At 42.7% G+C, this 13,505-nt stretch overlaps 1 protein-coding gene across 1 annotated transcript; it reads left to right on the forward strand.

The window, feature by feature from the left end:
• The first annotated feature begins 6,768 nt into the window (after positions 1-6,768).
• RAG1 (recombination activating 1) lies at positions 6,769-9,964 on the forward strand. The gene has a single exon (XM_074809786.1). It carries the CDS (start codon positions 6,854-6,856, stop codon positions 9,962-9,964), a length of 3,111 nt encoding a protein of 1,036 aa, XP_074665887.1. The 5' UTR covers positions 6,769-6,853.
• The last annotated feature ends 3,541 nt before the right edge of the window (positions 9,965-13,505 follow it).

Below are 13,505 nucleotides of genomic sequence, written 5' to 3' on the forward strand. Positions count from 1 at the left end.
TCTCAACCTCAGCTGGCCCAAGGGGACTCCTGCGGGAACTAAAGCGTGGCGGCCTACCTCGGCCAGGGCAAGCGCCAGGGCTCGCCCTGCGCCAACCCGCAGTTTTAAGGAAGTGAAAAACCAGGACAGTGTGAACACAAAGACAACTTCATTTCCTCAAAAATGAACAAGGCGAATTTGGTTGTTTGCATCAGTGAGTTTTCTTGGCAAGAATCTCTGACTAAGACTTACTTAAATCCAACAAACCCTTCTGTTCCCTGCGCTTGGGGGGGGATGGTGGGGCCACGGCTTCGCAGGGATCTGCGGTGTCTCGGGCCGTGCGTCCCTCTCGCTGGGAGCTGCAAACCAGGGGTTGGGGCCATCGCTAAACTGCTTGTCCCCTGCGAGGGCTGAGCTCCCCGGCGCAGGCAGCGTGCTGCTTCGGGAGCAAAGGGACATGCCAGACCCTAACGCCCCACTCCGAGCACTGCCTCGGTCCAAAACATACTTCCATTTTTTGTTAGCACCTGCCAGGAAGCTAAGAGTTAAGAGAAGAGAGATAGCTGGGTCATCAGATAGGGCTCCAAAGCACCACAATAAAGAAATAGTCGTACTAAGAATAACTTAAAAAATCAAAATGCTGTGCACTCTTTCCTGGACAATTGGCTGAATTTCAGAGCTGTCCTTTCTCTCCTGTCAAGTGAACCAGCTGTATGTTACTTTCATTAGCTGCAAAATGAGGAAATTTATCGTTACAAAACTGATATCCTTAGATGGAGAGTTTTTTATCACTGAAAAATACTATTTTTAGCAATCTGTAAGGTACCCAGAGGACTGATGTCCAGCCTAGTTTAACGGAGGATTCAAGGAACGTATCTGGAGTTTTTATTCCAAGTGTAAATGAAATGCCTTTAGTTAGAGCAGTTTCCAAATCTGTATGGTTTATGGGAAGCTTAGGCCCGTAGTCACGTATAAACGCCCCTGCTGTAACAGAAACCAGTGCAAAAATGCTTTTCCCCACTCGGTGGTGCCAGTTGCACAAGGAAAACATTTTCCAGCATTGGATCTGCGCAGCTCAAACTGTTGAGCAATTACGCTCATACGGACATAAACCACAGCCAAAGCCGGAGCAATTCGAGATCTATTAAAACCTTCACGTGCCTGCAGGATCCCTACAAGACAGTATTTTTTCAAGGTGATTTCCTGGGTACTTTGGAATGAAAGCACTTGACTAGGCTTACATATGCTCACGTGGCTCCTTTGGTAACCAACCGTTTGCACGGGAACTTGGGCTCCCAGGGGAACGGGGCAGGTAGCCAGCTACCTGGGTGAAGTTTTGAATAAGCACCCCAAAGGGGGAGATTTGCTAAACGACTTCTCAAAGAGCCCCAAATCCTTCGATAATAACAATGCATATTGTCAGGGAGCCGTGTCTGCCATTTCAAGATAAGGGAGGAAACTAGCATGTGACTGCAGAGAGTGATTCTGATTGATATCTGGTATTGCAGCCTGATCTGATGTTTTTGAAAAGGTCTCTCCAAATGATAGGGAGTGAATAGTAAAAATAGGCAGGTTGTCAGGATGCCCAGACAAAACAGGGACAGCGGAAGAGCTGGGCCCAGGACCTAGCCATCTAATGTTCTCAGAGGTCTGCAAATGCCTCAGCCATGGCATCCTTGTCCCACACTGCCTTGGCTTGGAATAACCTCTATAATTTCTGTTCCACCCTACCCTGACACTCCCATTCAGTTGTTTCTGATTGGAATTTATTTCACATTTAGGGTTTTGCGTAAGTCAGAATCTGAGCAAGGATATCAGGGTTTGGCACCAAACTCTATTTACTTTCTCCATGCATTACATACTCCACACATACTTTGTTTACTTGCTCCATACATTACCTGTTTTGACATGAATCATTACACCTGGTTGCTGAAGAACTGTTGGCATCTCGTGTGGCACACAGACTCAGGAGTAACCACGTCTTGAAGACAGCATCTTACAAGAATGGCTTGGGGAAGAGTGGCTGGAAAGCTGCCTGGTGGGAAAGGACCTGGGGATGTTGGTTGCCAGCTGGCTGCATATGAGCCAGCAGTGTGCCCAGGTGGCCAAGAAGGCCAATGGCATCCTGGCTTGTATCAGCAATAGCGTGGCCAGCAGGGACAGGGAAGGGATCTGACCCCTGTGCTCGGCACTGGTGAGGCCGCCCCTCGATTACTGGGTTCAGTTTTTGGGTCCCTCACTCCAACAAAGACATTGAGGTGCTGGAGTGGGTCCAAAGAACAGCAACGAAGCTGGTGAAGGGTCTGGAGGCTGAGGGAACTGGGGGTGTTTAGCCTCAAGAAGGCTGAGGGGAGACCTGATCTCTCTCTACAGCTACCTGAAAAGAGGTTGTAGCGAGGTGGGTGTTGGTCTCTGTTCCCAAGTAACAAGCGATAGGACAAGAGGAAATGGCCTCAAGTTGTGCCAGGGGAGGTTTAGATTGGATATTAGGGAACATTCTTCACAGAAGGGGTTGTCAAGCACTGGAACAGGCTGCCCAGGGAAGGGGTTGAGTCCCCATCCCTGGAGGTATTTAAAAGACGTGTGGACATGGTGCTTAGGGACATGGCTTAGTGGTGGACTTGGAGGGGTTAGGTTTATGGTTGGACTCGATGATCTTAAGGGTCTTTTCCAACCTAAATGTTTCTGTGATTCTAAGAATTGAAAGCATTGTGAAATCAGAGGGAATCCTCTCACCTCTTTTAGCTATAGAAAATGGCAAATATTACAGCTTTTGCTGATTTTTCCTCTGGCTGCCATCAGTGTCGTGTAAGATGCTGTCAGGTAGGAGCTGCATTGACTGGGAGATCCTGAGCTGCACTGAAAGCACAGTGGCCTCCCTCATAGCCACCTTGTCAGGGAAGAGTGTGCAAAGTTTTACCAAGTTTGCCACAGGATGCAGCCAAGAAAGCAAAACAGTAGTAATGCTCTGAGAACATCTGGGCACAGCTGCACATGAATTTGAGTCCTGCAGGATCACAAAGGCTCCTGAGAAAGGGAAAAGCTTGGGTAGGTGTTTATGTAGTCACGCTGCTACTGCAGATGCCTACTTATGGAGTGTTAACTTATGCTCACATTTGGAAGGACTTGATGGCTCGCTAGAATTTTTGCACAATGTTATGTGTGGAGACTGAAATCTTTCAGGGTGCTGTGGTGTGACAGAATTTGGTTTCTTTCCACTTTGAGTCAGTTTTTGAGGCAGTTGCTCTGTGGAAACTAAGCATGGGTGTTCAACTGGGCTTCTCCAGAAAAGAGACTCTGCTGCCGACTGTTTGTGCCACCTGTGGTGTGTACCTGGTGTAGTATCTACCAGTTACTCAATATGTATATAGCTAACTTTTATACTGATGATTTGTCCTCCCTGCCCAGGGCCTTCAGATCCCTGGATGTACATCACCAAAGAGGTAATATTCTTGAAAATTAAACACTGGTATCAGAAGAAAGGATGTTTTGTGATCCCCGTTGTCAATTCACCCAAACCCCAGAAGCCTGGCTGCTGTTGACCCGAGGAATTGGGCCATTGGCCTTCAGTGATGTGGGACAGTGGTGTCAACAGACACAGGTTCTCCTCTCTGAGAATTAACAGTGAAGAAACCAGCTCTGAAATGATAAAGAAGAAACACAAATGCAAAACTTTGTGTTAAAAAACAGTGCAGGTGCTCCTCAGAGTCTGCATAGTTACCTCAGAGCCCAAGAGTCTCTCAGAAGACCTTGTTTATATGAATTTTGTGGTTAAGCCTCATAAATTGCCAGGTGCCACCTGGATTTGAGAGTTCTGTATTGTGTTTAGTTGAAGTAACCTGTGGTTAGCACCAGGGTGGTAGTAGGAGCTTGGAGGGACAGGGATAAAGTGAGATAAACAGCACTGCAGTGTCTTTAAAAAGCAGAGGCAACACAGAAAGAGCGAGAGTACGCAGGAGAGAGCAAGCGAGCTTGACATTTGGAGCAAACTGGGCAGACATAGCAGCAGCTCTACAAACTGACAGTGAGCTACAGGTAGGCAGTTTTAATGACAGCATCCCAGATGCTTGTAGGACATCTGAGTGTTGGTTGCTTTTCTGGTTTAATGTGCAAGTCAATGATTTTATTTTATATGTGCTTCCTCATCTCAGAGGTCGTTCTGTTCATGTCGGTGAGACTACCTAGAAAGGAAGGTCTTCCTTGATGTCAGTAAATGTATTGCAATCTTGCTCATCTTCAGAAATGTATGAAATATTGTGATCTGGGAAGAAAATGAGTTTCTTTTCCCTTTTCAAGATAAAAAGAGGTGATACTGAACAGAGCTGTTGGAGTCAAATATCTACAGCTGGGGGTTCATGCCAGGGCTTTGCTCCATAAGAATCTGAGTGGGGCAGGCAGGGAGAGGAAAGATTGTTCGGCGTGACCCCCAACTAGAATAACGGGACACAGGCAAAGTTAGCCTGAGTAGCAGGAAATATTCCTGGCACTGGGAATATTTCTAGCTCTCCCAAGAGAGCTGCTGAAATCTCCACTGCCTGGGAGCTAGGCAAAAAACCCCACAAAAAAAGTGTTTGATGAGTAGCCTGTTATCTACTGTAGAAGGTGAAGGTTGGGTGACCTGAGAGGGTTTCTTTGCCATTCATTTCTTTCAGGGCACATTCAATAAAAAAGAAAAAAGGAAAAGAATGCTTGAACTTTTCTTTAGCAGGTGTAAACCCTGTCTGATTCATTGGAGTTGGTGATTAATAGCAAGAGTTAGGTCATGGGTTTGGAGATGAGTATGGCACTACGGTGGCACTTGGTCAAAGGGTTAGAAGAGCAGAGAAAGTATTAAATATTTTGCCCTAAATGTACTTGGTGCTGGCTGTTTCTTTACAATGACTTAGATACTGCCCTGAGGAGGCATTGCTCATGGTTTCGGAGATTCTGAAGGTGCTGCTGGAGATGGTGAAATTACACAAAATTGCATAGGGTGTTACGTAGAAGAAAAGGATCCTCGGACAGTATAGGACAACTAGCTGTTCACTCACTCTGCGGGTAATAGGACCACAGGACTATTCAGGGGCAAACGGGTTACTGCTCAGTGGAGAGATTTTACCAAGTTTGCCACAGGATGCAGCCAAGAAAGCAAACCAGTAGTAATGCTCTGAGTACATCTGGGCACAGCTGCACATCACAGATCTTTGAACAGCAGAACACAAGCAAGCACGTTGCCAGGCTGGATCGGTGACGGACACCGCAGTGCATCGGGGACCACAGTGCAGAGAGAGAGATTTAGCAGTATCGGCAGCTGGATGGAGCAATGCAGGCAGATGGAGACAGCAGTATGGGCAGCTTGTTCTCAGTGGGATGAAATGAAGAGAGGCTGGGAAGAAAACAAACCTAAATTTTAGTTGCCAAGGCCTAATGAACGATTTTGAAGTTAAACACAGCTCTTAAGGAAAGAGCAGAGCAGACTGATACGTCACTCTGGGTCTGGAACTTAATCAAAGCATGTAGTCTTTTCCCAACAGACTCTGAAAAACTGTACTGAGATGATGCTGTATTGAAAGGTTATAAATGAAATAATCTCAGAAACACCCTGGGCATCATCCCTTTAGACCATGGCTCGGATGTATTTCTTCTGAAGGACACCTTCCGAGTACGCACTGAGCTGAGATTTTTAGCAAGTTGTGTGAATTGCTAAGTGGCGACACAATCAGTTAAAGAAACCACAGCCATACCCACGTCATTTCTAGTTCTAGTATATAGTCTTAATGTATAGTCTTCCTCTTTTTTATTACTCACACCAACCAGATCAGTAGAAACAAAATAAATCAGAAAACATAATTTAATCTTCTCTATGCTGTTTGTTTACTTTGTGCACTTCTCATAGCCAGGTAATGAAAAATAGGTTGTTAGTCACTTCGGTTGTTTCCACACAATTTTGTTTTCTAAGTCTGATGCAGTGGCAAAAAGTTTCAGTGTTTGAGGTGAAAGTCTTGTTATTTATTTTTATGCAATACCATATTTCCATGGCAACCACATTGATATTACTTTTGGCTGCATCTCTATGAAAGCTAGAATTGGGGTCAAATTTGAACAGACATTTTCAGCTTTCCGGTACCAGTAATCCTTACAGAGAGAGTTCTCAGCAGGGTACTTAAACAGATTTTCTGTTGAGCAAATCTGCAGCCAGTATAAATTGCCATATCTCCTGTCCGGGGAACTATAGCACTTTGCATCAACAGAGGATACAGTTCTGCTTTAATGGAGGTACTCACATACATTAAGCACATGCTAAAGTACCTCACAAAACTGAGTCGACACTGGGATCGAGTAGTATGTGCTGCTCTGCCCATGGAGAATGGCACCTATTAGACACTTCAGATCGGGTCAAGGACTAACAAGTGGTGTGAGAGCAGTGGTCTTTCTGGTTTAGATAATATAGCTTGAGGCAGACAAAATTCTATCTTTCAGACACCAATCGAGTTCAGTTTCATATAAAAATGTCACCAAACTTTCAGGATGTAATTCTGTTGTCTAGTAGCTTTACTTACAGTAAGCTCAGTCAGGTATAAGAAGGAAGGGGCAGATCTGGATATTCCTACCAGATGACTGATGGCTTTATGTAAGGTGCACCAGTGATCTAATAGACATGTGGATGCCTCAAGATCAAAGTCAAAACACATTTGGGTACTTGTCTGAGATACTGAGTGGACAGCCGTGTGTGGGCCTCTCAATTCAGGAGGTGACTTGGACGAATAACTCACTTTCAAAGCATTTCTCAGTTCTGTTCTATTAAAAGGCATGGCATTATTATTAATTTTGGAAGATAAGCTAACTTAGAGCTTCTTTCTCTTTTTCAGGTGATCTGGTTTCTGCCAGACTCTAGATGTCCGTAGCATCACAAATGGACCTGCCTGAAGAAATTCAGCATCCATATACAAAATTTTCTGAATGGAAATTCAAGCTGTTTAAAGTGAGATCATTTGAAAAAACACCTTCTGATGACAGCCAGCACATAAACAAAGATCAGGCAGAAGAGGTCACTTCTTCAAACAAGGAAATCATACTGCATAAAGATGAGGCAGTGCCAAGAGGAGAAAAGATGGACTTAATGGGCGACAGGCAGGCACTTGAGAAAGATGCCAATGACATGAAAACACAAGACAGTAAAGCTCATCAGAACAATCTGAAGCAACTTTGCCGCATCTGTGGAGTTTCATTTAAAACTGATCATTACAAGAGAACTCATCCAGTGCATGGGCCGGTGGATGATGAAACTCTGTGGCTCCTGAGAAAGAAAGAGAAAAAAGCAACCTCTTGGCCAGACCTTATTGCTAAGGTTTTTAAGATTGATGTGCGAGGGGATGTTGATACTATCCATCCCACTCAATTTTGTCACAACTGCTGGAGTATTATCCATCGAAAATTCAGTAATACTCCATGTGAAGTATATTTTCCTAGGAACAGCACAATGGAGTGGCAACCCCACTCCCCAAACTGTGATGTGTGCCGCACTACCAGTCGGGGAGTCAAGAGAAAAAGGCAGCCACCCAGTGTACAACACGGCAAACGTGTGAAGACCATGGCAGAACGTGCTCGGATAAACAGAGGTGTAAAGAACCAAGCCCAGATAAACAACAAAAATTTAATGAAAGAGCTTGTCAATTGCAAGAATATACATCTCAGCACCAAGCTGCTTGCAGTTGATTACCCAGAAGATTTCATTAAATCCATCTCTTGCCAGATCTGTGAGCATATTTTAGCAGATCCAGTGGAAACAACATGTAGACACTTGTTTTGCAGAACTTGCATCCTTAAATGTATCAAGGTTATGGGCAGCTATTGCCCCTCCTGCTGGTATCCCTGCTTCCCTACTGATCTGGTAACCCCAGTGAAATCCTTCCTGAACGTCCTTGATAGCCTGGGCATAAGATGCCCTGTAAAAGAATGTGATGAAGAGATCCTGCATGGAAAATATGGCCAACACCTCTCCAGCCACAAGGAGATGAAAGACAGGGAGCTCTACTGCCACATAAATAAAGGTGGCCGACCGAGGCAGCATCTCCTGTCTTTGACCAGGAGAGCTCAGAAACATCGTCTGAGAGAACTGAAACGTCAAGTCAAGGCTTTTGCTGAGAAAGAAGAGGGTGGCGATATAAAGGCTGTATGCATGACTTTGTTCCTGCTAGCTTTAAGAGCAAAAAATGAACACAGACAAGCAGATGAATTGGAGGCTATAATGCAAGGGAGGGGGTCAGGACTTCACCCTGCTGTCTGCCTCGCAATCCGAGTCAACACATTTCTCAGCTGTAGCCAATATCATAAAATGTATAGAACGGTAAAAGCTGTCACTGGGAGGCAGATCTTCCAGCCTTTGCATGCTCTTCGCACTGCTGAGAAAGCCCTCCTACCAGGTTATCATCCATTTGAGTGGAAACCTCCCTTGAAAAATGTTTCCACTAACACAGAAGTGGGAATTATAGATGGACTATCAGGATTGCCACTCTCAATTGATGACTACCCGGTAGACACAATTGCAAAGAGATTTCGATATGATGCGGCCTTGGTTTGTGCCTTAAAGGATATGGAGGAGGAGATCTTGGAAGGCATGAAAGCAAAAAACCTTGATGACTATTTGAACGGTCCCTTCACTGTGGTAGTAAAAGAGTCCTGTGATGGAATGGGAGATGTCAGCGAGAAGCATGGAAGTGGGCCTGCTGTCCCAGAGAAGGCTGTTCGCTTTTCTTTCACAGTCATGAACATTGCTATAGCACTTGGGAAGGAAAGCAAGCGGATCTTTGAAGAAGTAAAGCCCAATTCAGAGTTGTGTTGCAAGCCCTTGTGCCTTATGCTGGCTGATGAATCGGATCATGAAACTCTGACAGCAATCCTGAGCCCCCTCATAGCAGAAAGAGAGGCTATGAAAAACAGTGAACTGCTACTTGAAATGGGAGGCATCCTGAGAACATTCAAATTCATCTTTAGGGGTACAGGATATGATGAGAAACTTGTGCGGGAAGTGGAAGGGCTGGAGGCCTCAGGTTCCACTTACATTTGTACCCTGTGTGACGCAACCCGCCTGGAGGCGTCCCAGAATTTGGTCTTCCACTCCATAACCAGGAGCCATGCGGAAAATCTGGAGCGATATGAAATATGGAGGTCCAACCCATATCACGAATCTGTTGATGAGCTCCGTGACAGAGTGAAGGGTGTTTCAGCCAAACCTTTTATTGAGACCGTTCCCTCCATAGATGCATTGCACTGCGACATTGGCAACGCAACAGAATTCTACAGGATTTTCCAGATGGAGATTGGTGAAGTTTACAAGAATCCTGATGTGTCTAAAGAGGAGAGGAAGAGGTGGCAGTTGACTCTTGACAAACACCTCAGAAAGAAGATGAACTTGAAGCCTATGATGAGGATGAGTGGAAATTTTGCTAGAAAGCTCATGTCCAAAGAGACAGTAGAGGCAGTATGTGAATTAATAAAGTGTGAGGAAAGGCATGAAGCCCTGAAAGAACTAATGGACCTTTATCTGAAGATGAAGCCAGTGTGGCGATCCTCATGCCCTGCCAAGGAGTGTCCAGAGTTGCTGTGCCAATATAGCTACAATTCACAGCGTTTTGCTGAGCTCCTATCTACAAAGTTCAAGTATAGGTATGAAGGCAAGATTACAAATTATTTCCACAAAACCCTTGCTCATGTTCCTGAAATCATTGAAAGAGACGGATCCATTGGGGCCTGGGCAAGTGAAGGAAATGAGTCTGGAAATAAACTGTTCAGGAGGTTTCGAAAAATGAATGCCAGGCAGTCCAAATGCTATGAGATGGAGGATGTCTTGAAGCATCACTGGCTATATACCTCTAAGTACCTCCAGAAGTTCATGAATGCTCATAAAACATTAAAAAGCCAGGGCTTCACCATTGATCCAGAGGATAGTTTAGGTGACTCCCTGCCACTGGAGGTCTTGGAAAGCAATGATTCAGCGGAACTCTAAATGGTGCATTTGGTGTTGAGTTTGTGATGGTGTGGCAGCTTCTTTTTCAGGCCTCTAGAGGTACAGGGAAGTCTGAAACGATCATTTTTAGGCTCCCTGTTAAAGGTGCTGAGTGGAGTTAAATAAAAACACCGTGTCTGTTGGGAGTTTCCAAGAGGCAACGCAGTGGTGCATTTACCAGTTGTTAGGCGAGGTGAAAGCAGAAACAAATTGCAAAGAAGGGTCTTCAGTTTATTTTGGTCTTAGAGTGTTGTTTATAAGTGAGAAAGCCAAAGTAGACGAGGCTTTATATAAAGTAGTATTTTGGAATGAATATGATTCTGGAGAGTTATGACAGTTGCTGAAAAAGGGAGCGTGGCTATTTGTTCTGTTTGCATTTTTAAAACTATTTTGCTATTTAAAGAGGGTTTGATTATTTTATTGACGGTCCTTTGGCTTTTATAAGTAAAGATTCGTCAGTGAGACACTTGGGTAATTGTTTTGGGATAAAGTTCAGTTATTTTTGTATAAAATACTGATTAAAGATGCAAACTTTGATCTCACAAACTTTAAAAAATATTACTGTTTAACATTTATATTGTAGTACTGCTTAGGAGCAGATGGTGCTGTCACCATGCTAATTTACTATATGAAGAGATAGGAAAAGTAACTGGAATTTTTTAAAGATATTTTTATCGTAGTCTGCTTACTCTAAAAGGCAAACTTGGACTTGTGCTCCTAAATCAGGATTTACAGTGCCTTGTGGTTATCTCACTATATAAAGTACATTCCAGCTCTGCTGTGTAGCTTGTTGCTTCAGGAGCATTTCAGATTTCTATGGTAACTTCAGGTTACAGTATAATTTGTATTAGTAGAGTTTTATTGGGTGAGTTCCTGCCCTCACTGAAGTCATCAGTAAGTCATCATTAATACCAGCAGGCCCACAGTTTCGCCACTTTAGTCACAGCAGACCCATTTCTCAGGAGCTGGGTATTACCTTGATCAGATACCTGCCAGTGTTCTCTTCTTCTCTCTTAGGCTATTTCACTGACCGCTGCTGGTGTGCCCCAGCTGTATGTGAGACCGAGCTTTTTCACACCTGGGAGACACCACGCTCACAGTCTCATTTTCCAAATCTGTAAAAGAGGAATGATATTTATTAACCTCAAGGATAGGTGGCATACAAGATCAGTTAAAAAGCAAGGAGCTGTCTTGAAATTGGTGCATACTGTATTTTACATTCTTACACCAGTGTTTAGTTGGCATTCCTCCATATTATATTAGATGAACTGTTTTGTTAGTGGTATTTGCCTTTCTGAAGTGGTACTTAGCATATTCAAATACTAAAATTATATGAATTTAATTCAATGACATATTCATTAAATATACTCAAAAGTACCTGAGATGCCCCCAAATCATCCAGCCTTTCAGATTTGCACCTGTAGCTAGGGCATTACTGTGTTTGGAGGAATATTTCTGAAACAAGATTAAATGCAGAAACAATCAAAGCACGCAGCTAAAAGACTCCTCTTTTTGGTTTATGTTTTGATGTGGCAGAAGTTGGTTTGTGAGTGTAAGTGAACAACAACTTAAAGAATCAAGTGTCTAAGGTTTGTTTCATGGTATCTTGTTCATGTTATTTACTGTACCTTTGGGGGTCTGGTATTTACCATTTATGGACAATGAGAAAATAGTTAAGTGTTAGTACAAATATTAGTGTTATTCTGATTATGCCTTTCTTTTGATTGTATTAATTACAATATTATTTTTTAAAGTATTCTGCAATTTAGGATTTTGTTTTAAAATTCTTTAAACATAGCTTAACATTACATCAAAATTTGCCGTTGGAAATAATGCCTTTTACTTAAAACATTTGCTTGTCTAAGCAGTCATAAGGACTACGGCGACTTTTGCGTGGTGTACCACGTACATCTGCACTTAACAAGTGCTCATTTCTAGATTAATTTATTTTTTCAATTATTTGAACAGAACAAGTATTTCCCATAAAGCATAAATACCAGGTTTACTAAGTGTCATTCTTTACCAATAAATGCAGAAAAAGTGCAGCTGTTTCCCAGGGAGTACAAATATCAGGTATAAAGAGCATCCTTTAGCAGTAAATGCAGCTATAATTTGCATTTTTGGTCAACATATATTTCATTATGCAAATAGTTGCACACTTTCCTTTTTCTCTGTATGTATATTTGGGACAACTGTATTACCTTACGCTTTGTTCGTGACTCTGCTTGAATAACCTAGGGCCTAGCTGAACAGTCTTGACTCACCTCATGGTGGTTGTCACTCCATTTAAGTGGTATACACAGTTTTTGCTGCCTTAATTTCACCCTCAAGTCATCTGGACCCATGCATTGCAACGCATATGTGCCACTGGAGTCACAGGCCAGACCTTGCTCATTTTGCACATGTAATTTCAGTGGCTCCACTCACATTTTCAAATTCCAAATTCACTTTAACAAGCTGCTGATGTAACAGCAAGTGATTCGTCTCACTGCCTTCAAAAGGGTTGAGTAGGTTTTATCCATGGATGTATGATTTCTCAAGGTGAGGTTTATATCCTGGGGTAACTCGTCAGACTGAACGGAACCTAGATGAGGACAGAGAAATACAGTGACACGTGAAAGTATTTCGTGAAATATTATTAAGACACATTTCACATTCTACCAGCTCTGGGCGGGATAGTTGACACAGAGAACTGCTAGTATTTTTTTTTCTTTACTTTTCATTTCTTTAGACTTGAATCTAGCTTAACTTCTTCCCCATTGTTGACAGCTTCTGTAAATGAAGAGACTCTCTTGGAGAGTTTTGAACTCATTAGAACACATGGCACTGACAGGGGAGGTACCTGCCAGTTAAGCTGTTGTAAACAGGGATAAAATAACAAAGCTGCACACAGCCATGCACTGGAAGGTAAACAAATTCTGACTGCATTTGGTTACGCATTCTATTGTTAAGCTTTTTGATTTTGAAGAGGCTTTAGAAAAATGGAGACACTTTTATTCATGGTACTCTTTCAAACCTTCACATTTCCTTTTTTACGTTAATACTCGGTAGAAATCGTTCAGTAATTCACAGTAAGTAATTTTCTTGTTCTGAAATTGTATTGCCTGTAGGTTTTATACAATCACATTATGTATCTTGTTTTGTTTGGTTTTATTCAAGGGCTTTGTATTGTGAATTGCCATGTTATGAAATGATGTTAGAAGCCATGATTCTGGTATCACATTTTTTTTTTTTTCCTCACAGGAATAATTTTATTGACTTTAAGCAAATCAGCTCTGACTTTTAGTCAGGTAGTTCAGAAACAAATTCTAGATGTTTACAGCATCCTAATTTCTGACTACACTGAGTTCTGTGCTTTGTCTCACAGCATGGCTTCATAATTTTACTTTTTCCTACTGTATTACAGTTTCTTAATTCATGAAACCTGTTTAAAATAAAGGTCTTATAAATAAAATTTCCAGCTTTGTATTTCTTACCAGTTTTTCAACTATGCACATAATTTCATGGTGACAGTCTTACTTTTCTTTCAAATTGTGGATGC

Source organism: Strix aluco, chromosome 31 (assembly GCF_031877795.1).
Source record: "Strix aluco isolate bStrAlu1 chromosome 31, bStrAlu1.hap1, whole genome shotgun sequence".
Classification (NCBI taxonomy): Eukaryota; Metazoa; Chordata; class Aves; order Strigiformes; family Strigidae; genus Strix; species Strix aluco.

Coding starts and splice junctions, on each gene's coding strand:
- RAG1 (XM_074809786.1), top strand. CDS start 6,854: ATGTCCGTAGCATCACAAATGGACCTGCCTGAAGAAATTCAGCATCCA.